General features: G+C 45.1%; 1 protein-coding gene across 3 annotated transcripts in view; it reads right to left on the bottom strand.

Moving 5' to 3' along the window:
* LOC118778909 (metabotropic glutamate receptor 4-like) overlaps positions 1 to 25,035 on the bottom strand; it is a 94,265-nt gene that overhangs the window by 13,264 nt on the left and 55,966 nt on the right. For 2 of the 3 annotated variants that reach the window (XM_036530704.1, XM_036530705.1), the window contains exons 3-6: positions 22,121 to 22,256; positions 19,146 to 19,300; positions 18,580 to 18,720; positions 1,856 to 2,056 (exon numbers count right to left, since the gene is read on the bottom strand). In XM_036530704.1, the coding sequence (XP_036386597.1) occupies positions 1,856 to 2,056; positions 18,580 to 18,720; positions 19,146 to 19,300; positions 22,121 to 22,256 (633 nt within the window). The remainder of the gene's footprint in view (positions 1 to 1,855; positions 2,057 to 18,579; positions 18,721 to 19,145; positions 19,301 to 22,120; positions 22,257 to 25,035) is intronic. The other variant, XM_036530706.1, reaches the window with a different exon arrangement.

Raw genomic sequence — 25,035 nt, 5'->3', positions numbered from 1 at the left:
TGTTTTATTCTTTTCAATTTTTTCTTGTATGAACCTTATGCCACAGACACCAGTTGATACTGTGTCGTGCTGAAAGGCCCACATGCACCTCCCACTGAGTAGCATGGCTGCAGGCCTGCTGCAGAATGTTTAACAGGCTGCATCAAAGCCCTGCTGGGTCACAGGCAGCGCTGAGCCTCCAGATGTACTGGCACACCTGCAGCCGGATCGGCACACCTGCAGCCTGATCGGCACACCCTGTTCGGCACACCTGCAGCCGGATCGGCACACCTGCAGCCGGATCGGCACACCTGCAGCCTGATCGGGCGAAAAGGAGAACCAACAGAATGTTTCTACAAATTCACCTCTGAGGCCTTGAATAATTATATTCAAGCAAGTCTCTATAAGGCAAGGTGACGCATGCATTTTTTCATCTGCTGAAAATATGATTTTTAAGTCTGGTCTAGGAGAGAAACTATTTCTGCTACATAGTTAGAACAGTATATGTATATAACTTTAATGATTACTGGATACTTTCAGGATTTGATTAAAAAGAAACTCATCTGTGCAGCCCTTGTGGAACATTAAGTTAAGATGAATTAAGGGTATGTACGTTAAGTGCAATACATCAGGTGTGTGCTGAGCTCTGGTGTTCTGTTAGATTAGGTTAGTTTCACTGTTGACAGCCAATTACAGCGTTGCCAACATCATCTGCAGTAATAGCTTACCTTATCTTGTGCTTTGTCACTGATGCTTGTAGCTTTTTACTTCGTTGGTGACATATGTTCCTTTTTGTCATTGTGTGTTTAGCATTTGGTCCACTTTGTTGTCATTGTTTTACTAATCAGCTGGGTGTGGTAGTTTTGATACTGGTGCTCTTTAGTTAGTCTGAGCAGATGTTAAGAGGAGCATCTCCAGCTGTGTCGTCAGTTAGCTGGAGTGTTTAAATAGCAGGGGACGCGTACAGCAGCCTCATCGCACAAAGACGAGGAGCAGGAGAGAACATCAGGGGGAACACCAAAACACCGTGTGCCTCCTGATTTCTGTCTTCCATCTCTTCAGACTGCAGCGTAGTGTGTGCTGAGCGTGCAGTGAGTGTGCTGTGGGTGTGCAGTGAGTGTGCAGTGAGTGTGCAGTGAGTGTGTTGTGAGCGTGCAGTGAGTGTGCAGTGAGTGTGTTGTGAGTGTGCAGTGAGTGTGCAGTGAGTGTGTTGTGAGCATGCAGTGAGTGTGCAGTGAGTGTGCAGTGAGTGTGTTGTGAGCGTGCAGTGAGTGTGCAGTGAGTGTGCAGTGAGTGTGTTGTGAGCGTGCAGTGAGTGTGTTGTGAGCGTGCAGTGAGTGTGCAGTGAGTGTGTTGTGAGTGTGCAGTGAGTGTGCAGTGAGTGTGCTGTGAGTGTGCAGTGAGTGTGCAGTGAGTGTGTTGTGAGCATGCAGTGAGTGTGCAGTGAGTGTGCAGTGAGTGTGTTGTGAGCATGCAGTGAGTGTGTTGTGAGCGTGCAGTGAGTGTGCAGTGAGTGTGTTGTGAGTGTGCAGTGAGTGTGCAGTGAGTGTGCTGTGAGTGTGCAGTGAGTGTGCAGTGAGTGTGTTGTGAGCGTGCAGTGAGTGTGCAGTGAGTGTGCAGTGAGTGTGTTGTGAGCGTGCAGTGAGTGTGTTGTGAGCGTGCAGTGAGTGTGCAGTGAGTGTGTTGTGAGTGTGCAGTGAGTGTGCAGTGAGTGTGCAGTGAGTGTGTCGTGAGCGTGCAGTGTGTTGTGAGCGTGCAGTGTGTTGTGAGCGTGCAGTGAGTGTGCAGTGAGTGTGTTGTGAGCGTGCAGTAAGAGTGTAGTGTGTGCTGAGCGTGCAGTGAGCGTGCAGTGAGTGTGCAGTGAGACACAGCTGACCTGCGAAGCTGGTGTTGCGGATGAACCTCAGTAAGGTGGTGCCGTTGACCGGGTCCATCCGGGGACAGAGCCCCACTTGGCCGGGACACAGCTCCTTGTGCATGTTATGCAGGGCGTGCGCCATGGCGTAGACGGCGTCAATCACAAACTGCACTTTGCCCTCCTGCTCGTAGGACGAATCCTTCCCGATCCGCTCGTGGTCTGAGGGGCACAGAGACAAAATCTCTCATAAACACCACTGTGGAGATCTGAAAAATATGTCAGTGTGGAGAGTCTGTCCACTGTGTTTTTATTCTCATATATACAGATAGCACACACAGAAGAATTTACACCCCGGTTTTGGCACAATAGAAAGAGCAGTGATTGCAGGGTCAGCACTGGATTTTCCTGTGTGTGTAGGTGACTGGTCAGCATTTGAGTAGCTCTGAAGAGAGCAGTACCTTGTTTGTGTGACACCTGCATACACGCTTCACAGTCCTACAAACATGCTCTCTCTACAAAGGCTTTAAGCACTGGGCCTGTATTTAAGAATATGAGAATCAGTCCTCAGAGTCCTGAAAGCACTTTCAGGAGTAAAAAATTCAGAACAGGCAATGAGTGTTTCTAATTCTTCCTATTCCTACTCTCAGCAGGGAGCAAGACCCTTTGTCACGAGTAGACCTCAGCTGTTTCCTCTTTAACATCAGGATACAGTAGTCAGTCCTTCAAAGCAGCAGTCTTTACGACTCTCTTCAAGAAGCTCAATGACTCATCTACCAACAGGCCCATCTCAAAGCTCCCATTCATCTCAACAGCACAGGAGAAAACTGTTAGTAACGTCACTCATTCCTGTAGTACAGAAACATCTACGTCTTTCAGTCAGGATTCACCCCACATCGCAGCACTTTGGTCCTAGCCAAAGTGCTGGATGACCTGCTCGTCTCTACTGACAACCATGTTATTGGACTTAAGTGCAGTCTTTGACACTATTGACCATCCTATCATCGTAAACAGGCTAGAAAACTTTGTTAGTCTCTGCGGATAGGCTCTCTCCTACCCACCTGCTGTTTGTACAGCAGTTTGTGACAATTTCAATTGTAAAAATGCACAATTACAAATAAATTTGATTTGATACATTTGAATTATACAAGCTGGGAAATTAGGAGAAAATTCTGAAACCAAAATGAGCCCATGATGATGTGATAAACAACACAGGAAAAGCAACAGGTTATGGAAGTAGGTTTACACAGTCCAGCTATATGGATTATAATATATGAGAAAATTATTGAATTCTTTATACAAAATGTCAACTTGAAATTCAATGTGTAGGATTTTTATGAAGTTTTTTATGAAGTCCTGTACAGCAGCCTGTACAGGACCAGAGGCACACGGTCACTGAGAAACAGGAGGATTTCTGTGGTCACTCAGTGAATCGCAGACACCTTCAGAATGCTCTGGGACAATGGTCTCAACTCTAACAGGACACTGTGTTTGCAAATATATTTATACAATGGTCCAATGGTGCCTATTTAAGGTATTTAATGTGCCCCAAAAAGCTAACAACATGCATTTTCTATTTTAGCAACTGTTACTGCAGCTGAATTGACAAGTTAAGGTTAGGGTTAGGCTTAAATGTGGGGACAGAAAGCATGTATCCTGGAAACTAATGAGACACACACTCATCTTGAGAAAAACACCCTAATTCTGTGCAAACTCTGCCCTAGACATGCATCCTCTACACAGGAGCTGAGGCAGCCCATATCTGAATGCACTTAGAAGGAACTATCAGGGTTTGCGGGGAAAGGACCCAGGCACAGACAATACGGGCAGTATGAGAAGGCTGTTCTTTAATGACACGTCCAAAAATCACAAGCAAAATTGGAGTCAGAAAAACACTGAGTCCGTAGCTAAAAATCCAGTGGCAAACAGACAACATCCAAAACGGCAGGCAAAAGAGAAATCTGGGACAGGCAGAGCCAGCAACAAGCAGGAACAGCACAGCCTTACAAACAAAAGGTGGGAATGAAACAGCTAAGACAGTGAGAGGATCGGGTAAAGAACAAAGAAAACAGCCGGGTATACATAGGCAGGCAGATGATGAGGGGACGAGACACAGGTGTGCGGAACAAACTTCAGGTGACGGGTGCAGCCAAGTAACAGGAGGACCATCCACACAGACAGACAGGGAGACACCACACAGCTCAGGCTGAAGTGCTGAGAGAAACAGTGCAAGTCTCAGGGGAAGCGCTTGAATGGGGTTTCCACATTGAGTCAAACTGAAGCGCAGAAGGGATGAGCATGTGACCGATGGAGGGACAGGACATGACAGCAGTCCTCATCTCTCACAGCTGATATAATCACTTATGACAGGTGTATATTAATGACTGCAGACGCTGTTCCAGCAGTTGGTAAAAACATGTTAATTACCATGCCAGGTTTCAATTAACACCATACACTGCAATTAGGAAGTGTCTGTCAACTACCCTGGTCAGAGAAAGAAAGAGAGAGGTTACTACTCTGTGTTACTGTTCTCTGAGGGCTCCAAGGTTTTACAAGAGTACAACTGTCAAAGGAGAAGCTGCACCTTGTAAAATACAGTTTAACCCCCAATCACTTAAAATGTATACAGTTATGTATTGGTGTTTTGTGTTGACTTTATATCAAATTTTGTAAATAGTAAATAGCAATTGTTACAATCTATAGTTGTTTTGCATTTATTTTATATTAGCATCTATGTAAATAGTCATCATTTGCAGTGTCTTAGAAATAAATAAATGATAATGCTTTTATCTAATTTAAAAAATTCTGAGCATAGTGTTGCCTGGCACCCAGTTATACTTACATTACACATTACAAAGCAACAGAATGCCCCTCTGACATGGTTTTTAATCCAGACAATCTACATTATCAGTCTCTGTGGAGATAACCAGGCTGACACATATGCTTTTGGAGGGCAATTCAAGTAAACATTTTTTTTAGCAAGCAAGGGCATATCAAATTTTTCATGTCATTCTAAGGACTCCTGATTGACTCCACAAAGTAATTCTGAATAAAATATATGGCATGTTTGGATATCCATTATAACCTCTGACCAATCTGCCTAAAACTGAGAGTCCAAAAGCTCAGAACACATCAAAAACAGAACAGATTTCACATAGTTAAATCCACAATAAACCATTTAAAGGCACACTGGACTGTTGGCTACAAAAATATATCATACTTGCATACTATAAATATATCAAAGCTTGAAATATAAGATTTATGGAGAAAGATTAAAGAAAACAATGGTGAAAGTCATTTCCCATGAGACATTTCATCCACAGACACCAACACCAAATCAAAGACTTGATTACAAATGCGTGGCATGTCCAACCAGATATTTTCCCTGAGTTTATTTTCTCATAACAGCATTCTAGGTGTCTTTCAAAAATACAACAGTCCCATATAAAATTCCACAGGGAGAGAGCCTTCGATGATTAGCCTGCCAACCAAACCCTGCTGCTGCTATCAGGGATTAGCTGTTCACAAAGATAAACAGGCAGTTTCTCCACTTGAATTATACATGTTTTTTAGGAAAAAAAAAACAAAAAACCTGCCAATCTGAACTAAACATAAGCACCTGGGCTGTGTAAACTGGCATTTCTGAAGAAAGAGAATAAACAGAATATATGAATTGACAGTTATGCATTAGACTTATCACATAGTGACTGCATCTGCACTGATACAGGACTGCTGCAGAAAGCTGACTGCAGAGCCTCACCCTCACCCATGCAGCTGCTGCAACCCTCCCACGCGCCTGCACACATCCGCATAGTCACACACTGCGCTACAGCCGCACAGTGTCACACTGCACACATCCGCAATCACACACTGCGCTACAGCCGCACAGTCACACACTGCGCTACAGCCGCACAGTGTCACACTGCACACATCCGCACAGTCACACACTGCACACATCCGCAGTCACACACTGCGCTACAGCCGCACAGTGTCACACTGCACACATCCGCACAGTCACACACTGCGCTACAGCCACACAGTGTCACACTGCACACATCCGCAGTCACACACTGCACTACAGCCGCACAGTGTCACACTGCACACATCCGCATAGTCACACACTGCGCTACAGCCGTACAGTCACACACTGCACACATCCGCACAGTCACACACTGCACACATCCGCAGTGTGACACACTGCACACATCCGCAGTGTGACACACTGCACACATCCGCAGTGTGACACACTGCACACATCCGCAGTCACACACTGCGCTACAGTGCACTCTCCCATCCAGCTGCACTCTCCCATCCAGCTGCACACTCCCATCCAGCCGCACTCAGCCGCACTCTCCCATCCAGCCGCACTCAGCCGCACTCTCCCATCCAGCTGCACATTCCCATCCAGCCGCACACTCTCCCATCCAGCTGCACTAAGCCGCACTCTCCCATCCAGCTGCACTCTCCCATCCAGCCGCACTCTCCCATCCAGCTGCACTCAGCTGCACTCTCCCATCCAGCTGCACTCAGCCGCACTCTCCCATCCAGCTGCACACTCTCCCATCCAGCCGCACACTCTCCCATCCAGCTGCACACAGCCGCACTCTCCCATCCAGCTGCACTCTCCCATCCAGCCGCACACTCTCCCATCCAGCTGCACTCAGCCACACTCTCCCATCCAGCTGCACACAGCCACACTCTCCCATCCAGCTGCACTCTCCCATCCAGCTGCACACAGCCGCACTCTCCCATCCAGCCGCACACTCTCCCATCTAGCCGCACACAGCCGCACTCTCCCATCCAGCTGCACACAGCCGCACTCTCCCATCCAGCCGCACACTCTCCCATCCAGCTGCACACAGCCGCACTCTCCCATCCAGCCGCACTCAGCCGCACTCTCCCATCCAGCCGCACACTCTCCCATCCAGCTGCACTCTCCCATCCAGCCGCACACAGCCGCACTCTCCCATCCAGCCGCACACAGCCGCACTCTCCCATCCAGCTGCACACAGCCGCACTCTCCCATCCAGCCGCACTCTCCCATCCAGCTGCACACTCTCCCATCCAGCTGCACACAGCCGCACTCTCCCATCCAGCTGCACACTCTCCCATCCAGCTGCACACTCTCCCATCCAGCTGCACTCAGCCGCTCTCTCCCATCCAGCTGCACACAGCCGCACTCTCCCATCCAGCTGCACTCTCTCAACCAGCTGCACACTCTCCCATCCAGCTGCACTCAGCCGCTCTCTCCCATCCAGCTGCACACAGCCGCACTCTCCCATCCAGCTGCACTCTCTCATCCAGCTGCACTCAGCCGCACTCTCCCATCCAGCTGCACACTCTCCCATCCAGCTGCACTCTCCCATCCAGCTGCACACTCTCCCATCCAGCTGCACACTCTCCCATCCAGCTGCACTCAGCCGCACTCTCCCATCCAGCCGCACACAGCCGCACTCTCCCATCCAGCCGCACTCTCCCATCCAGCCGCACACAGCCGCACTCTCCCATCCAGCTGCACACAGCCGCACTCTCCCATCCAGCCGCACTCAGCCGCACTCTCCCATCCAGCCGCACACTCTCCCATCCAGCTGCACACTCTCCCATCCAGCTGCACACAGCCGCACTCTCCCATCCAGCCGCACTCTCCCATCCAGCCGCACACAGCCGCACTCTCCCATCCAGCCACACTCTCCCATCCAGCCGCACACAGCCGCACTCTCCCATCCAGCTGCACACTCTCCCATCCAGCTGCACACAGCCGCACTCTCTCATGCAGCCGCACACTCTCCCATCCAGCTGCACTCAGCCGCACTCTACCATCCAGCCGCACACTCTCCCATCCAGCCGCACACTCTCCCATCCAGCTGCACACAGCCGCACACTCTCCCATCCAGCCGCACTCAGACAAATTTGAACACAAACCCAAGGGCTCAGCCTGTACTGAAGACATGCACCTCAGTAACTGACCCACTTGAGAGCCTGTTAAACACCATTCTCAATACATGATGATTAATTGTATTCTGCAGTTATGATCAATCTGAATGTCTGAAATTATGAAAAAGAGAAAGGTTGTGCAGCTGCTGGATATTATATTTATATTATTTATATATAATATATATGAATATGAACAGCACAATATAATTAGTCCAGAATATGATTGTGGTGAAGTCATATGGATCCTTCCTTCATCTCTGGAACAGTTGCAAGAGGCAACTCCGAGATGTATCTTTGAGAAGTCAAAAGCCAATTCTAATTAATTAGTGTTGGATATGGTAAATACATTAAGGATTACCCCGCAAATGTTTATGTTATGTTGATAGGTTAATTGAATCATCTCTGGAAAATATAAAAAGGGAATTTTTATACAGTAGGAGTAGCTGGCAACTGTGGGACAGAGTCACAGTGGTGATGTGTAAAGGAAAGTGCACCACACTGAAAGCACCTGAATCGAATGGGGGGTTTGTGACCAGTAGGGCTGTGCCCACTCATTGAAAAATACCACTATCAGTATGACTTTGGACAATTTCCCAACTATAATTATCAACCAATTGTTTTTGGAGAAATACATGGCCTGAACATTTTGAAGATAGTAAAAAAAATCTTTAATCCAGTGAGCTATTTGTAATTCACTTTTACTTGGTTAACTACCAGTTAATATCTAAAACTCGGATCACTCTGCACGCACACACACACACGCTTCAGTGACACACTGTTCCACTTATCAGTTCACAGGCCCACTAACCTAAAGTTCTTGACAGATATGTTTATGTTTTGTTGCTTAGTAGATGCTCTTATCCAACATGAGTACAATTAATTTGCATTTCCATTTCTGACATCCAGCAGATGCTCTTTCCCAATGTGACTCCCACAGTCACTACATGTTGCTTAGCGATGCTCAACAATGACAGCTAAAACAAATTCGAGAGAGCATTCTTTTGTTAGCAATTTACAGTTAGGCAAATAATTGTACAATAGATCAATTCAATATTTATATATATAAGCATGAGCCAAAAGAAAAACTTTATAACAATTACACCTCTAAATCAGTGCAGGTTCATGTAGTTCTGGATTTTCCAACCTGACTACGACCATATCCAACACTGGTGACTCAAATAAGGGATATGACTGGGACTATAGCTAGGCTGGCACACTCCTAATGAACACTGTGAGACAGACTTTCCAGCTGCAGCTAGCCTCATTCCACAAGATGAAATTGCTTTCATCACAGGCTTGTACCCAAATTTTGCTGTCTCATTTCCTCTGTATTGTCCAAAATGTGAACTGAAATACTGCACATTGGCTACACATTTGGGATTTCCTACTGGCGATATTTTTGCTCTGTTACATTTTTTCAGAGCTTTTACTGATGCTATAGATACAGTGAATGTGTGAGATAAGATAGAGAAAGCAAAGGACCTCCCTGCTCTGTTTCTGAGTTAATCCTGTGTATAGATATCCTTTAACTAAACAAATCACACACTAAATTGAGGACCAAAAAGGAATCTATGCCATTTTCTCATTTGCCATTCTGTGTCTATTTCCAGCTCTCAACCCCATGTATGTATTTGCTTCAGTGATGAAAGGGAATTTCACATCTCTGGCATCTTTAATGGCTGAATTAAAAAGAGCAGGTTATGGCCCTGAACACAGGTTAAGATGAGGGCCAGGAACTGAGCATCCCCCCCACACACACACACCCAGAGAGACAGAGCAGGGAGCACCTGCCCACACAGCTTTCTGCACACATCTTCATCCCAAATCAAAGCGCACCCACACACTCCTCACCCTACACTCCTGCATGTGGAGAAATCCACTCAGATTAGAGAGCAGTTGAAAAGGGTCTCTCAGCACTTTGGCTGATGCAGAAGGGGACTCTGACAGGGAGAACTGGCTCTGAGCTCTTTAGTTTCTACTGCTCATATGTTTCTAAAGAAAGAAAAAAGTCTACTTCCCTAAAGGACTTTGATGGCTTCTAAAATTGGTTGTTTTTGTTTGCTTGTTTTGAGTTGTAAGATGAAGAAAGCACACTCAGCATAACATAACATAACATAAGTAGCCCATTGTCTCTTACATTTCTCAGTAATAAAGAAAGTCACCTGAAGTTATGAAGAGAGTGAGTGTCCATTAACCCCCACAATGAGTGGAGTGGATCCACATCTAGCTAAGACCACACAGCTGCCTGACTGCTGGATCCAGCACCCAGGGCTGGTAAATTCCTATCTGAATACATTTTTTATCGACAGGTTACTGTTTTTCTTTTATTTCATGCACACTAATGCTGGCCTTTGTGTATTATCAGATTATAATTTATATCTATTTCTTCTCACCAGCTACTATAACCTGGATGTGAGACTGCAGTGATACTTGCCATATGTGAAATGTGAAGTTCAGCGTCTTATGACCCAAAAGCACAACAGCAGCAAGAATGACATGGTACCCGGCCACCGTCACTGATCATATCATTTCCACCTTTATACCATCCTGCAGAGTCTGAGAGTGTGTGCTTTAGGCTTGTGAAAAACAATGCTACATCCTTCTTAAACTCCTATCTCAAATTGACCATTATTTTATTATAAAACTGTACTGGTGCAATTATAGTCTATTCATCACCCAAAACCAAATGAGGTCATTTGGGAATCACATGCTGTGACTAAGTTTTGTATTTGAACTCAAAGGCAAGACTTATTTAGTACAAATGCAAAACCAACTTGCAGAAATACAATTCACGTGGATGGCTGTTACATTGCAAGTATAAAAATGGTTACTGGTATTGCTGGTACAGCTGGTATAGCTAATAATTCCACTAGCCTTATCATAAAATGTACATTATATTACTTACATCCATTTAGCGGACGGTCCAGAGCGACTTCCAACCCAATAGAACATAAGTGTGTCCATTCAAGTTAGATGAGGAGCAGTGTCAGACCAGGCTAACAACACTCCCAGACCTATAAGTGTGAGCACAACACCATTCAAGTCCTACCTTAAGTTAACTTGTGGCAACTAGTTAACTAGGCAACAGAAGCCAAGTACACTAGAACACAGAAACCAAAATACATCACAATACTACTCGAAAGTAAACATCAATACTAGAAGTAGCAGGTGTTATGGGGTGGGAATTGAAGTGGAACTAAGATGCAGTCTGAAGAGGTTCAGTCTGCAATGGGAGATGGCCAGGGATTCTGCTGTCCTGACCTCTGTGGGGAGTTCATTCCACCACTGAAGTACCAGTACAGACAGAGATTGTGTTTGAGAGGAGCGACACCGTCAGGTCGGGAAAGTCAACTTGCCCCGTAGATGCAGAGCATAGCGGCCTCGAGGGAACATAGGGTTTGAAGACCGGTGCATGTATTGTGTATCCAGACTCCATGGTCTTGAGGAGGCTGAATTTTTACCTGTGTAGCCAAACAAATCAAACATGTTTGCTGAATTAGCCTGGCTGTGAAGTGGCCGCCCGGCATTGCTGCTGTTTGACTCTGTGAAATGTGTTCCTGGTCACTTAAGAATCTATTCAAACGGCACGCTGGCAAACAGATTTTTGGCTGCCCCAAATTTGGCTGTTGTGTTCAGCTTAACCAATATTAAATTGTTTCTGGGCCCAAAGCAAATAGGCTGTTTGCTTTTGCTAAGTAATTAGACTAACAATAACAAGGCAGAAACAGTCTGCAGCCAACTCACCTTTACCTTTAAAAGGACATAATGTTTCACACAAGGCAATCATCAAACTGAAAGAAACTGACTTTAAAAAACACCATCCTCATATTTTGTCTGGATTGCAAAAAATTAAACAAGTAGATGAATTACTTGGAGTAATGAAGCTATCAACACCAAAAGCATCTTCCAATGATGTGTGAGAGGCTACAGCAACATAGCCATGCTTGGCCACACAGTGCAGTGGGTGGTCAGTTAATGTGCCATTTACCTGCTGGAGACTCACGTTCCTACAGCCTCCTCCCTCGGATGCTGCAGCCTGGAATTCCTTTATCTAGACTTGGCTAGTTTAGTTCTCGGTAAAATATTCCAATGCAATGTCTCAGTATCATATCTGCTCAAGCAATGGGTGGCCTACATTTTTCAGCTGTCAGCAGGACTTAATCTCTCAGAAGCATCTGCTAGCGTTTTCACTCCTGTTTTCGCTTTTCTCTGCTATTTACAGTGTCGACAAACATGTCTGTGTTCTGGGCAAATGTTTGCCAATACTAGGTAACTATTGACATGACTTAACTGATTAGTGGGTAAACCCCCTATGTCATTAAGGCTTTCTGGCAGATGGCACTTTATTAGTGCTATTAACTTGTTGGCATTTCTGCTCTGCGTGATTGCATTGTACAACACATTACTTTGCCGGAAGTTACACATACACACACAGCTGCTGGTACGGGTCAGCCAGGCTTGTGCTATGCAGCAAACTCTGATGCTTGGTGATTTCTGTCTGAGTAATGATTTCCAATATGACAATTAACAGTTGTCATAACAATAGCTTCATTCATTGAGCACAAACTGGATTAGAGCTCTGGCATTTTGATTCATTCATTTGTCATTGATTTTATCATCTTCCTAATTATTTGAAATAAGCCTCTGCCAAACAGCCTCAGGCATGATGGCTGTTATTAGGTCATCAGAACACTTCAGCCTGCCCCAATATTATGACTTATATTCACCATTAATATTGGACTGGACCTGTTAGCAGGTAGCATGCAGTACAGTGTATCTTTCTGAATGTAGGATGGGGTATCCCTTATAATGAATGGAATATGTGTAAAATTATAAGGTGTGGTAATTCTTTCACTAAGAGAGTTGTATTTATTTTGAGCTGCTTAGCTAAAATAAGCACCAAATTAGATGTACTGAAATTCTTAAGATGTACTGCTTCATACAACAGCCCAAACCCCAGGCTATCAAAGTGCTCATCACACTGCTTGCAAAGCGGATGTATCTGCAGCTGTTCCTGGTAGGTGAACAGTGCTGTGACAGCATTACCTCTGCACTTAATGCCAGCCTTTTGTCCTTAAAGAGAGGGCATGAGCAGGAAAGAAAAGTCCCTTGATTTAAAATTGCACACCATTCTGTAAAACAGCTGTCTTTAAGGACCATACATAAAATCAGTCAATGATCTGAAGGAACAGAAGTTTTTTGTAATGTAACTGAAGCAGGAGGGATTTTCAGGGCTCCATACTACAGACACCTTGATGTTTACAGCCCACCCCAGAGCCCTCTGCAGCACAGCAGAGCCGGCATAAAATCTGAGTCATCCTTATACAGTAGCATTACATTATATTACATTATCCTCATTTAGCAGCTCTTATCCAGATCCAATTACATAGGTTACAATTTTACATGTTATCAATTTTTACAGCTGGAGATTTACTGAAGCAATTCTGGGTTAGGCACCTTGCCCAAGGCTACAACACCAGTGCCACAGCATGGAATCAAACCAGAAACCTTCTGGTTACAAGCCCTGCTCCTTACCGCTACACCACACTGCGGCCTGCTCCTTAACGCTACACCACACTGCTGCCCTACTCCTTACCACTATTCCACACTGCTGCCCTGCTCCTTACTGCTACACCACACTGCTGCTCCTTACCGCTACACCACACTGCTGCCCCTCCCACCTCCCCTGCCTTCCCAGGAATCTACAGTTCTGCCAGGACTTACTGATGCACCTCTGGTGAATTTGATCCACAAGATCCTTACAGCTGTAGCTCTCTTGTTTAGGGATTAAGGGAGCTGGAAAGGTCACATCTGCATCCCCTCACAATCCTCTTTGCATCAGTCAATATCACTCGCTCTTTACAGCCAGGCCACACGGTCAGCGTGTAGAATGGGGTCCTGGGAGAAGCAGGCTGCTTCCACACGGTCAGCGTGTAGAATGGGGTCCTGGGAGAAGCAGGCTGCTTCCACACGGTCAGCGTGTAGAATGGGGTCCTGGGAGAAGCAGGCTGCTTCCAGTGATGGTGTTAATGGGCCAGTAGGAGGTCGTTTGTTTTTTGAATGTAGAGGAGACATTTACCTGAGGTGCTGGTTCACTGTGATCATTTCACATTCCTCTGCTCTAACGGCACCCAACGTCCTTACAAAGCCAATCTGGCCATTTAACTAACATTTTAACTATCCTGTTTAACTGTCTAAATGAACCCTTCCTCTCCACCTCATCTGATGTATGATGAATGTTCTAGCAAAAAATGGCTCCTCTTCAACACCAAAGTGTAGCCTACACAGTGGGGACAGATGTGGGTCCGCCCCACCATGTCACTGAAAATGGTCAGGAAGAAGGTAGCCTGCATGTTGCTTTTACCACATAAACTCAAGTCTGAGCCATGGTTATACCTTCATATTACTTCATGTAAATTCTAACATTGATGTTGCTCGAAATTCATTCTAGAATTAGGGAAAATGTCTAGATTATAAGAAACAGGTCATTGCATTTATTTCAAACATGACAAATTAATATGTATGTAGTTTGTTCAAACACATATTATACAGATGAATTAGTCTGTAATTTACACACATGTTGGAAAGAGCATAGCTACAGCAGGCCTCTGACAGTACTCACTAATAAAAACAGCCTACATGGTTGGATACATCTGGCTGCTGAACTTCTCTTAAGGTAAAACATTTTAGCTTCCTGAAAGTACACAGAGATGCAGTGTGATCTGCACTTCAGTATAAGTGAGAAATGGTGAAAATTGAAAGCAGTTGTTCTTCACATACAATACACAGATTTCCAAATGAAGAAAAATAAAAAATTTAGTGGAATAAACATTGTGAATAAATCTAAAATAAAGTATAAGAAGTAGGAAGGGACTTTGGAGTCCCTGTGTGTGTGTGTGTGTGTGTGTGTGTGTGTGTACGCAGTGTCCCTGTGTGTGTGTGTGTGTGTGTGTGTGTGTGCATGTACGCGGTGTCCCTGTGTGTGTGTGTGAGTGTGTGCAGTGTCCCTGTGTGTGTGTGTGTGTGTGTGTGTGTGTGTGTGTGTACGCAGTGTCCCTGTGTGTGTGTGTGTGTGTGTGTGCATGTACGCAGTGTCCCTGTGTGTGTGTGTGTGTGTGTGTGTTTGTGTGTGTGTGTGTGTGTGTGTGTGTGTGTGTGTGTGTGTGTGTGTGAGTGTGTGTGCGCGTGTGTGCGCGTGTGTGTGTGCAGTGTCCGTGTGTGTGTGTACGCAGTGTCCCTGCCTGGAGGTGAAGCTGAATCCCCTGAAAGCGAAAGCTTTGCCAGATCAGCCCATATTCGGCTTCAGACAAACGTGCTGCAAACACATTGGCTACTTTTCATAATGAAGGACATCAACATCTGCATATATGATTCATAACACTGAGGATTTGTTTTGGACTGAATAGGATGAAAAGCCTAATATTCAGCCAAACATTCATTCAACAGTGTTGCCGTCTATTACAGACAAATCAAGGTAGAGAAGTTCAGATCTGTAAGAAATGTGCAATGAAATATCTGAGACTCAGAGACCCTGAGACACTGAGAGTATGGCTTACACTCCCTGGATCCTAAAAAAAGCTCTTACAAATCAGACTGTGGGCATTCCTTTAAGAAATACAATTTTACCACTTGGCTACGACAGACTCATATTCACAGAATCCACCTCAATAGTCCCAAGTCTCAAGTCTCCATCTTCCAGGTGCTTCCTAATTATTAATCCAGCACAGGAATGTTAATTAACTGTTATTTTCTTGTTGAATGAAGTAACCTAACTACATACTGAACAGAGAGAGCTTTCATCCAACCTGGGAAAGTCTGTGCTTCACATCTGTACATCATTCCATGCAGGTCTCAGCAGAGACTGACCTGACTGAGTCCCCAAGGTCCTAAAAATTACATTCATTATATTCAATATCCATCTATTGTCTACACAAGCTGGCTACCTTCAGCTTCCTGCCATATCAGGTAGAGCAGAATATCATCAGTTTCTCTGACACATCACTGTTTCTCTCACACATCACTGTTTCTCTGACACATCAGTGTTGAAAGGAACACACTTTTGATTGTGACTTTCGTTTTCCCGTTTTATCATCACACAGAATCGTTAAACCTGAGGGAGTGATCCTATCAAAGCAGTTTGCAATAAGAATGATACACAGTAACACTGCTGTAAATCTGCAGCTGAAAATCAAGGTCAACAGGATTGATGTTCTGACTGAATCGATCCCCTTCTCCTGGCCTTCTTTCACTGCCCTTCTGTGAGCTGCTTCAGAGTTCAGGCATCTGCAGCAATCACATCATCGCCCTGCTGGAACTCTGGAGAGACTCTGGAAAGACTCCCTCAGGCTCCTCCTCCATAAGAGTTCAGCTAGACCAATCCCTGCAGGACAACTTTCATCTCTGAAAGCACTCATCCCATTTTCAGAGAAAGCAACAATCATTAATCTCATTAAAAAGAGTCAATTGCAACCTTTTCTTTTACAAATCAACAAATTTGTTTGAGCCATTTTCAGCTGGAGTTAAAATACTGTAGCACTGGAAGCCAAGCCAGGGAACCCCTCTCTGAATGAACAAAATTGTCTTTTTCCACATCAGAACTTACCTGATAGAAACAAACCTGTTGTGACCTGGGAGCACACAGCGCACAGGCCATGCTGTGGTACCAGTGAGATCACACAGATGAAGGCTGTGACATGAAGGCCATCAGTGATCTGTCACTTTTAATTTCCCATTTTTAACTTGCAGAAGAGTATGTTTGTTTCTCATTGAAGTGCTTATTTTAATCTGCCACATCCACCAGAAATTGCCTTCTTGACCAGGATTTCTTTATACAGCACTCCATGTAGCAATCCAGTGTGTTATTGTTATTTCAGCTGGCTGATGTAAATGTGTTTATCTAAATTGCTCATGTAAATTACTCTGGCCATTAACATCAGTCCAGCAGTTTGCACCCTACTTATTCAGAGGATTTAAGCAACTAATGCGAACATATGACCCTGCATGTGGACTCTGAATTAAAGTGTTTCTCTCTTTTCCCAGCAAACGCACAGTATGAATGTTACTGACAGGATAAAGCACTGCTGGTGAAAAATATCCCTAGAGACCTGCTTCCATGACAACTGATGGGACACATACAGAATTTCTACCTCTTTCAGTTCATGCTTATGAACTGCATGTTCCTGAGAGCAGTGCATTAGCTACAGGAGACCTTATCAACTGTTTGTCTATTCATTTTGGAGGCAACAAAGTTCCACATGCAGTGCTTCCACTGCCCAGACTGACTGCGGTGCTTTGAGTCAGTTTCTGCTACGGACCCTACATTTCTGCTTTAAGTGTGTGAATGATGAATGTAAGAGAGGCACTGTGATGTGGGTTGTAATTCTACAGCTTATCTTCAAGATCTGACAATAAATGGTTGGCAACTTGAACAGTGAATGAAATCCATGGTTTGGCCTGTTTAGAGGGAGTTTCTGTGTTAGCAGGTGTTAGATGATACCTTGACATATCAATATGTGTAATGCCAGATAATCTCACTGCAGTTGCTGTAGGTATTGGGAAATCTGGAGGAAACAAAAAAGAACTGCTTGCTTTCCCTGCTCACAAGTTAAGCACAAACCAGCACCCTTACCCTGAGGTAAAAGGCACTGCCTCAACACCAGAACCCTTACCCTGAGGTAAAAGGCACTGCCTCAACACCAGCACCCTTACCCTGAGGTAAAAGAAAAAAAAATACTTGGGTTTCTTTATGTAGTAAAGGACCTGGCATGTGGGAACAGCATAGAAGATCCATCCACTTTGTCAGTCCGTTGTCTCACAGTGTCTCCTAACCTGAATGAAATGAACAACAACCCCAGCTTAGACGAAGTGCTTATTGATCTGAAGGACTCAATCCAGTGGATCATATTTTCTGCTGAAGGCTGACTGCAGTTGGCAGAGGCAGAACAGAGTGTGCTGATTGACTGGCGACAGAGCTGAGAGAACCTGTCACCAGGCAGTGCGCTCAGGGAAACACACCATGGCCTTTTACTGAGCAGAGGGGGGCGCTGAACACCATGGCCTTTTACTGAGCAGAGGGGGGCGCTGAACACCATGGCCTTTTACTGAGCAGAGGGGGGCATTGAACACCATGGCCTTTTATTGAGCAGAGGGGGGTGCTGAACACCATGGCCTTTTACTGAGCAGAGGGCGGTGCTGAACACCATGGCCTTTTACTGAGCAGAGGGGGGCGCTGAACACCATGGCCTTTTACTGAGCAGAGGGGGGCATTGAACACCATGGCCTTTTATTGAGCAGAGGGGGGTGCTGAACACCATGGCCTTTTACTGAGCAGAGGGGGGTGCTGAACACCATGGCCTTTTACTGAGCAGAGGGCGGTGCTGAACACCATGGCCTTTTACTGAGCAGAGGGCGGTGCTGAACACCATGGACTTTTACTGAGCAGAGGGCGGTGCTGAACACCATGGCCTTTTACTGAGCAGAGGAGGGTGCTGAACACCATGGACTTTTACTGAGCAATGGGCGGTGCTGAACACCATGGCCTTTTACTGAGCAGAGGGCGGTGCTGAACACCATGGCCTTTTACTGAGCAGAGGAGGGTGCTGAACACCATGGCCTTTTACTGAGCAGAGGGCGGTGCTGAACACCATGGCCTTTTACTGAGCAGAGGGCGGTGCTGAACACCATGGCCTTTTACTGAGCAGAGGGCGGTGCTGAACACCATGGCCTTTTACTGAGCAGAGGGCAGTGCTGAACACCATGTTGATGGGGCTCATGGCAGGCCTGCTTTAATGAAGGGTGAATGAAAGTCTTACTCGTGCACTTCCTGACGCCGGAGCCTCTCTTCAGCGCATGCCGGCTCAGCTTGCAGTGGAAGTTATTCTCCCAGAACTCAGCAAACCAGATGTTCCTCCTGTTATTGTCCAGGGTGCGGCTGATGAAGTACCGGTCAAAGCCTGGGGACATCAGTGACAGAAGCCTTATGCTGCTCATTACTTTAAAATAATACCCATATTATTTAAGTACTAATAACAATGATAATAATGAATCAATATAACAACGTAAAACAATATTTACACGTTTGGAATACATATATTATTAGTATTAATACAATACTTAAAACATTACATAAATGGTTCGAAAATAATGTATCTGTGTTAATACATTTCTTTACAACTTTATATGTTTACTTGTAAAACTTGCAGCTTTGGTTATGATTAGAGTTATGGTCAGTATTTACATCAACCAACAAACATTTAAAAAAAATTTTTAAAAATATTTGTAAGTGCTTGTTAAGAATTTATTCATGAATTAATGTATCAATCTATTTATTAATGATCATTATACTGTGCTTAGCTTCCCAGCTTTAGTTGCTTTGTACCTCTGACAGACATGCGTTTGGGCAGGATGGTCACCGCCCCCTCTGCCACATCCTCCTGGTGCAGCACCGGAGCTATCTTTGACCCCCAGCTGTCTGACCCCACCCACAGGAAATGACCCGTCTGATTGGCCTTCTTGGCAGCTTGGAGAAGCCGTCTGCAGGACAAGTGGGAGAGATTCGTCAAGATCCTCCTTCTCACCCTGGATGAGGAAGATCTCTGTGTTCCATAAAATAGCATATGAATAGCAGCAAACATCCATAAAACACTGACAATGTAAATGTATGAGCTGAAAGAAATCAGCCTCTGCTTCCTCTTTAGCACAGTACACAGACAGAGAGGGGGTCTTTTCGGGACATGAGGATCCTCTCAGGTCAGCCCTTCTTACCTGTTGACGGTAGGAATGGTACTAATGATTTCTGAGGACAGATCTGGTCGCTCTGGAGAGCCGCAAAGGAGCCAATTAGCACCTGCTTCATTTCTCCCCGAAATGACCCCCCTAGCCTTACAATATGCTCTGAGGACAGTACCCCCTCCCTCCAGCCTTAAAATACGCTCTGAGAGCAGTGGCCCTCCAAGCCTTAAAATATACTCTGAGAACAGTCCCCCCCCCCAGCCTTAAAATATGCTCTGAGAACAGTCCCCCCCCCAGCCTTAAAATACGCTCTGAGAGCAGTGGCAGGTCACTGCCATACAGCAGCATGACAGAGCAGGAAGTGCCTACAAGGACGCCGAAAGGATAGGAGGCGGAGCGGGAGGACAGCACCACATAATCAGCATGATCGTTCAGGCTTTCCTGTGAAACCAAGTCAGATAAAATCCCTCCATTCACAAATGAAACAAACAAGAAAAATAATGCATGAGTTTTGAGACAATTAGTTTTATCCCACTGTATGTTTATGCAAACATAAAATCAATAGCTCATAGGTGTTGTTCTTTAAAATAATTATGAGCAGGGATGTGTATGCTGGTCCTGAGTCTTTGATTCTGTGCGCAGTGTCTGTGCCAATCTGAACTGACTGTATTATGTCTCAGTCATGGTCTGTACATTCCAGTTCAGGTTACATTTTATGGTACTCCGTCACAATGGCACTGTCATGGATTAGGCCCGCTTTACAGGAACATCACAGCCAGACAAGCTCTCAGAATCCAACGAGAAACCAAGAGAAACACAAAGGTGCTAAAATAGAAGCCAAAAAAACACAAAGCCTCATCTTCCAATCACTGATTTGTGATTTCCAACACCACAAATCTGATTTGGTTTCTAATCCTATTACAATGCATTACTGTAAGCTTCAGACTAGCAGCTCTGCTGTGTCCTTTTTGAGTCTGGCATCCTCAATATAATTATAGTTACCATGTAATGAGTCATCTCCTATATTAAAGTTTGAATTTAGAAAAAATGTTTTTCAAATCCAATCATGGGTGGCTTTCTGCTGTACATTTTCATTCAACATTCCCACGTGTGTTCAAACAATCCCATTTTAAAACTCTTTATCTGAACGACCCTGAATCACCCCTATCCCACACTGCTTAGCAGAGTGCATCTCTGCATGCTCAGGTTTACTTGGGATAAAGTAGCTGGAGGTACAACAGAAATGTCTTACACACAATTTAAATGAATTAATTAGTCCCAGGGTTAGGGTTAGGGTTAGGGTTAGGGTTAGGGTCAGCCCTCAGGACAAATAACAGGAGAGAGGGGTTTCACCAGTAATGACTCATTGCTTTCAGCTCTGAAGTTCTGATGTGTGGAGTGTCTTTAGTTATCTAAAGAGTAAGTGATGGTGACCATAGTTCCTCAGATCAGGGAGTTCATTAAGTCTTACTGTTCATAGCTATCCCATAATGCTGTGCTAAGTGTAAAACTGTGGAAGATACCTTCATTCATTTTATGTGTTTTAACAGAGATTTAATATAGCCCCCCTAATTCCCCATGAATGGTGCATTTCCTGCATACTCTGCCATGTCTCATACTTCTGGCACTGTGGGCAAACAGGGCCAAATGAGGGCACATCTCCCATACAGCAGGCTGGCACTGACAAAGAAACTTTGAACACAGCAGGAGGATTGCAGTAAAACACACAGAGGAGGCAGAAAAGTGCTTCTGTTTTCTCAGGAGGACTGCATTGCTCTCAGCTAGTGTTCAAAAGCACCTTAAATTGTTTTGTGGACTGATCTGGACAACTGTCAGTTGATTCATGTTGAACCACAATAGGATCACAATGTTATTCTGGTTCAGTGACACTGACGCCAGATCCTGCAGCCGATTAATCCTTCAGTTGCAAGAATAACTGCATCCAAACTATACATCGTTACTATGCATTTTACATAAGATACCGTTGTCCTGGCTGATATATTTAAACACAAACATAAGTATGTTTTTTAAGGTACAATGGCAGTGCACGACGTGGGACTCCATGGCGACTGCACTACACTGCCACCCCATAATGGCCTTGGATTTGGAATAGCTGAGGCCCAGGTGGGGTGGGCCTGGGAAATGAAAACAGATCAAACTGCTCCAAGTCGCCAAATGAGAGATACTCCTCTGCTAACGGAAATACTCCATTAGCAGCATTAGCATTACAATGAAATATACTCCTCTGCTAATCACTGTTCAAGGAGGAAAAGTTAAGATCTTTTATCCTTCTATCCTTATCCGCTTTTATTCCTGTCATGGACATGCTACGCTCAGCTCCCAGGCCACAGTCATGTAGTAACTTACCAAAACTCTGGTTATCCAAAACCAAGTGAGCAACAAAAATTCCCCCTTCAGGTTATACTGCATCAAAGTTATGGGAGACTGAGGCTTCATGATTCCAGTAATAAGCTGTCAATCATAAACACTGATGATCTAATCATAAAAACCCTCACCAGCAACCTATGATTGGTTCAGCTAATAGGGGGATTCGATGAAGTCTCACTGATCCATCGCTGTATTGTCTTCACAGGGGTACAGACCCATTTCAGGGTCACTCACCTGATGTCATCCTCGTTGGCAAAGAGGATAACCGCCCGCGCATTGGGGTTCTCTCTCAGCCGGAAGATGATCTTGTCGAACTCGCCAGGTTTGGGTTCACGGGGGATCTTTACCGACTGGGCGATACACACACCACCTGGGACAGACAGAGAGAGAGAGGGAGCAGCTGAGGATGTGCATTTCACAACAATCAGCGCTGCCTGTTACAGGACATGATCAGTGCTGCCTCTGAGAGTTACGGGTCATGATCAGTGCTGCCTCTGAGTGTTACAGGACATGATCAGTGCTGCCTCTGAGTGTTACAGGACATGATCAGTGCTGCCTCTGAGAGTTACCGGTCATGATCAATGCTGCCTCTGAGAGTTACGGGTCATGATTAGCGCTGCCTCTGAGAGTTACCAGTCATGATCAGTGACATCTCTGAGTGTTATGGGTCATGATTAGTCAGGATCAGTGCTTCCTCTGAGAGTTATGGGTGATGATCAGTGATATCTCTGAGTGTTAAGGGTCATGATCAGTGCTGCCTCTGAGAGTTACTGGTCATGATCAGTCATGATCAGTGCTGCCTCTGAGAGTTACCAGTCATGATCAGTGACATTTAGGCTTGCTCTCAGGGTGTCTCAGGCCTGGGAACAATGTAAAGCTGCTTTGTGACAACTTGTGTTGTAAAAAGCGCTATACAAATAAAAATGAATTGAATTGAATCTCTAAGTGTTATGGGTCATGATCAGTCATGATCAGTGCTTCCTCTGAGAGTTACGGGTGATGATCAGTGCTGCCTCTGAGTGTTACCGGTCATGATTAGCGCTGCCTCTTAGAGTTACACGTAATGATCAGTGATGTCTCTGATTGTTATGGGTCATGATCAGTGCTGCCTCTGAGAGTTACAGGTGATGATCAGTGATGTCTCTGAGTGTTACGGGCCATGATCAGCGCTGCCTCACTAAGCAACACTCACAGCCCTTCCTGAGGACTGCTGCTCTGAGTAAACCTGGGAATCTTACTTCTGAGCCCCAGCTCCTTAACTGCTCTACCGCAGTACTGATATTATGATTTTTGTAGCAACTGTAGTACTTGTAGAAACAGTAAAAGAGGTAAACTAGTGATGGTTACAGTAGTATTTTGTGAAGTCACTGGTAGACCCTCATTAATCAACATCTCAATAAACAGATACCCTATAAATTTTTCACTGTAGACTCAGAGACCATCAGCCAGTCATCATACAGACCATGTGTCTTGAAACAGCTTACCATTATTGACACAAATGGCATTTGTCCCAGATGCCTTTAACTATGTTAGTAGCCTCTGAATATCTGCAGGAGTCTTAGATTACCTTAATCGTCTGGCTAAAAAAAATTGAATCGTATAATTCTCATACATTTGACTGCCTGTCACTTTTGCCCAAATAAGCTGCCAAATTCTGAACCCCCAGTTTACACTGCAACATTCTGTGTAACACATCTCCTTTTTACACAGAATGCTGCCCCCGGCACCCCACACTACTGCACCCACACACTGCTGTCAGGGTGGACACACGGCTGCAGATGAAGACCAGAAATCAAGCTTTAAAGAGTGGCTGATGCTGGGGGCTGTCATGCATAATATCAGCCAGCTATAAAGACTGCAGTAGTTTTTGAGAGCTGCAGTAAATCTCAAATGGGGTGTTTGCCTGCTCACTCCAGAGACTGGCACCCGGGACTTTACAGTGAAGCATCTAAAATTAAGCACATGTTACCTGCTTACAACCATCTTACTGTGCCCTTCCCAGTAAGGAATGCCTTTAAAATAACATCTGTTTACCAGACACATGGTTTGAAAGAGCTGCTTTTGCCAAGAGCAGAACAAACATACTGATACTTTCTGATGTGGCTGATATGGATTGAAATAACATCCACAGATCATTCATTTGATTCCAAACTAGGCATAGTGTGCGCTTCTATTTTTGGGTGTATGCAAGAGAAAGACAACAAAAAAGTAGCACAAAAAATAAACTCTGGTTTAATCACCCCGTAACAGAAAGTGTTGCTTTTCAGAAGGTTCACTGCCAGATGCCTGCAGCCCCTGTGCTGCTGAGCTGCAGAATCAGTGATGCTGAGCATCAGTGAGGCTCAGACTTCAGGGTCACAGCAGATGCAGCTGCCAGTAAAGACTTTGTGAGAAGGTTTCCAGCACATGCAGCAGCTGCTCTCAGCCACGGCAGTGTTATTTTTCTAATGCAGAGGCGTTGCTGAGCCATGCCATTTATTATGCTAAAGAGGTAATGTTCTTTCCCTGTGCTCACAGTGCGATCGATAAAGAAACAAAGGCCTGTGGAGCGCTCCAAGGCTGCCCGCACCACACAATGGATCACAATGAAACCAGCTGGCAGGCCTCTCAAATGAATGGGCCAAGAAAATGAAAATGACTCCCTAAAAAAAGGTTGCTGCTGTTTGAAACACAAATGCATTGCATTTGATGAAGGGCTCAGTCAGTGGGGCTGCTGGAGCCAATGTGACTGCCTCCTTCAAGGTCTGCAGGTGTGAAAGGAAGCTGCAGAGAATGCAGACTGAGGTCATACAGCTGAGACAGACTCACCAACAGAGCAGAAATTTCCTACAACAGTTGCATTTTATAGATGGAATGGCTGTATGGCTGTGGGTCACCCTCGATGGTGTTTTTTTAATCTTTGATAACACAGTTGTGCCAAACCCTAACAGGTAAAGTACAAAGGCAGCATGCTCAGTATCGCCAGAGGTGACAGGTTTTCATACTGCATTCTAAAAATTTCATAAATATTACAAAATTCAATCGGGGATAAATCCAGTCAAAGAACCAAAACACAAGAAGCAGAGCCATGCTTTCAGTCATGGCTGCAGGTGCTGCTCCACCATGCTACAGCCCAGCTCAGTCAGAACATCTGGAACTACAGGCTACAG

Source organism: Megalops cyprinoides, chromosome 6 (assembly GCF_013368585.1).
Source record: "Megalops cyprinoides isolate fMegCyp1 chromosome 6, fMegCyp1.pri, whole genome shotgun sequence".
In the NCBI taxonomy this organism is placed as follows: domain Eukaryota; kingdom Metazoa; phylum Chordata; class Actinopteri; order Elopiformes; family Megalopidae; genus Megalops; species Megalops cyprinoides.
This window is presented reverse-complemented; position numbering and strand designations above follow the sequence as displayed.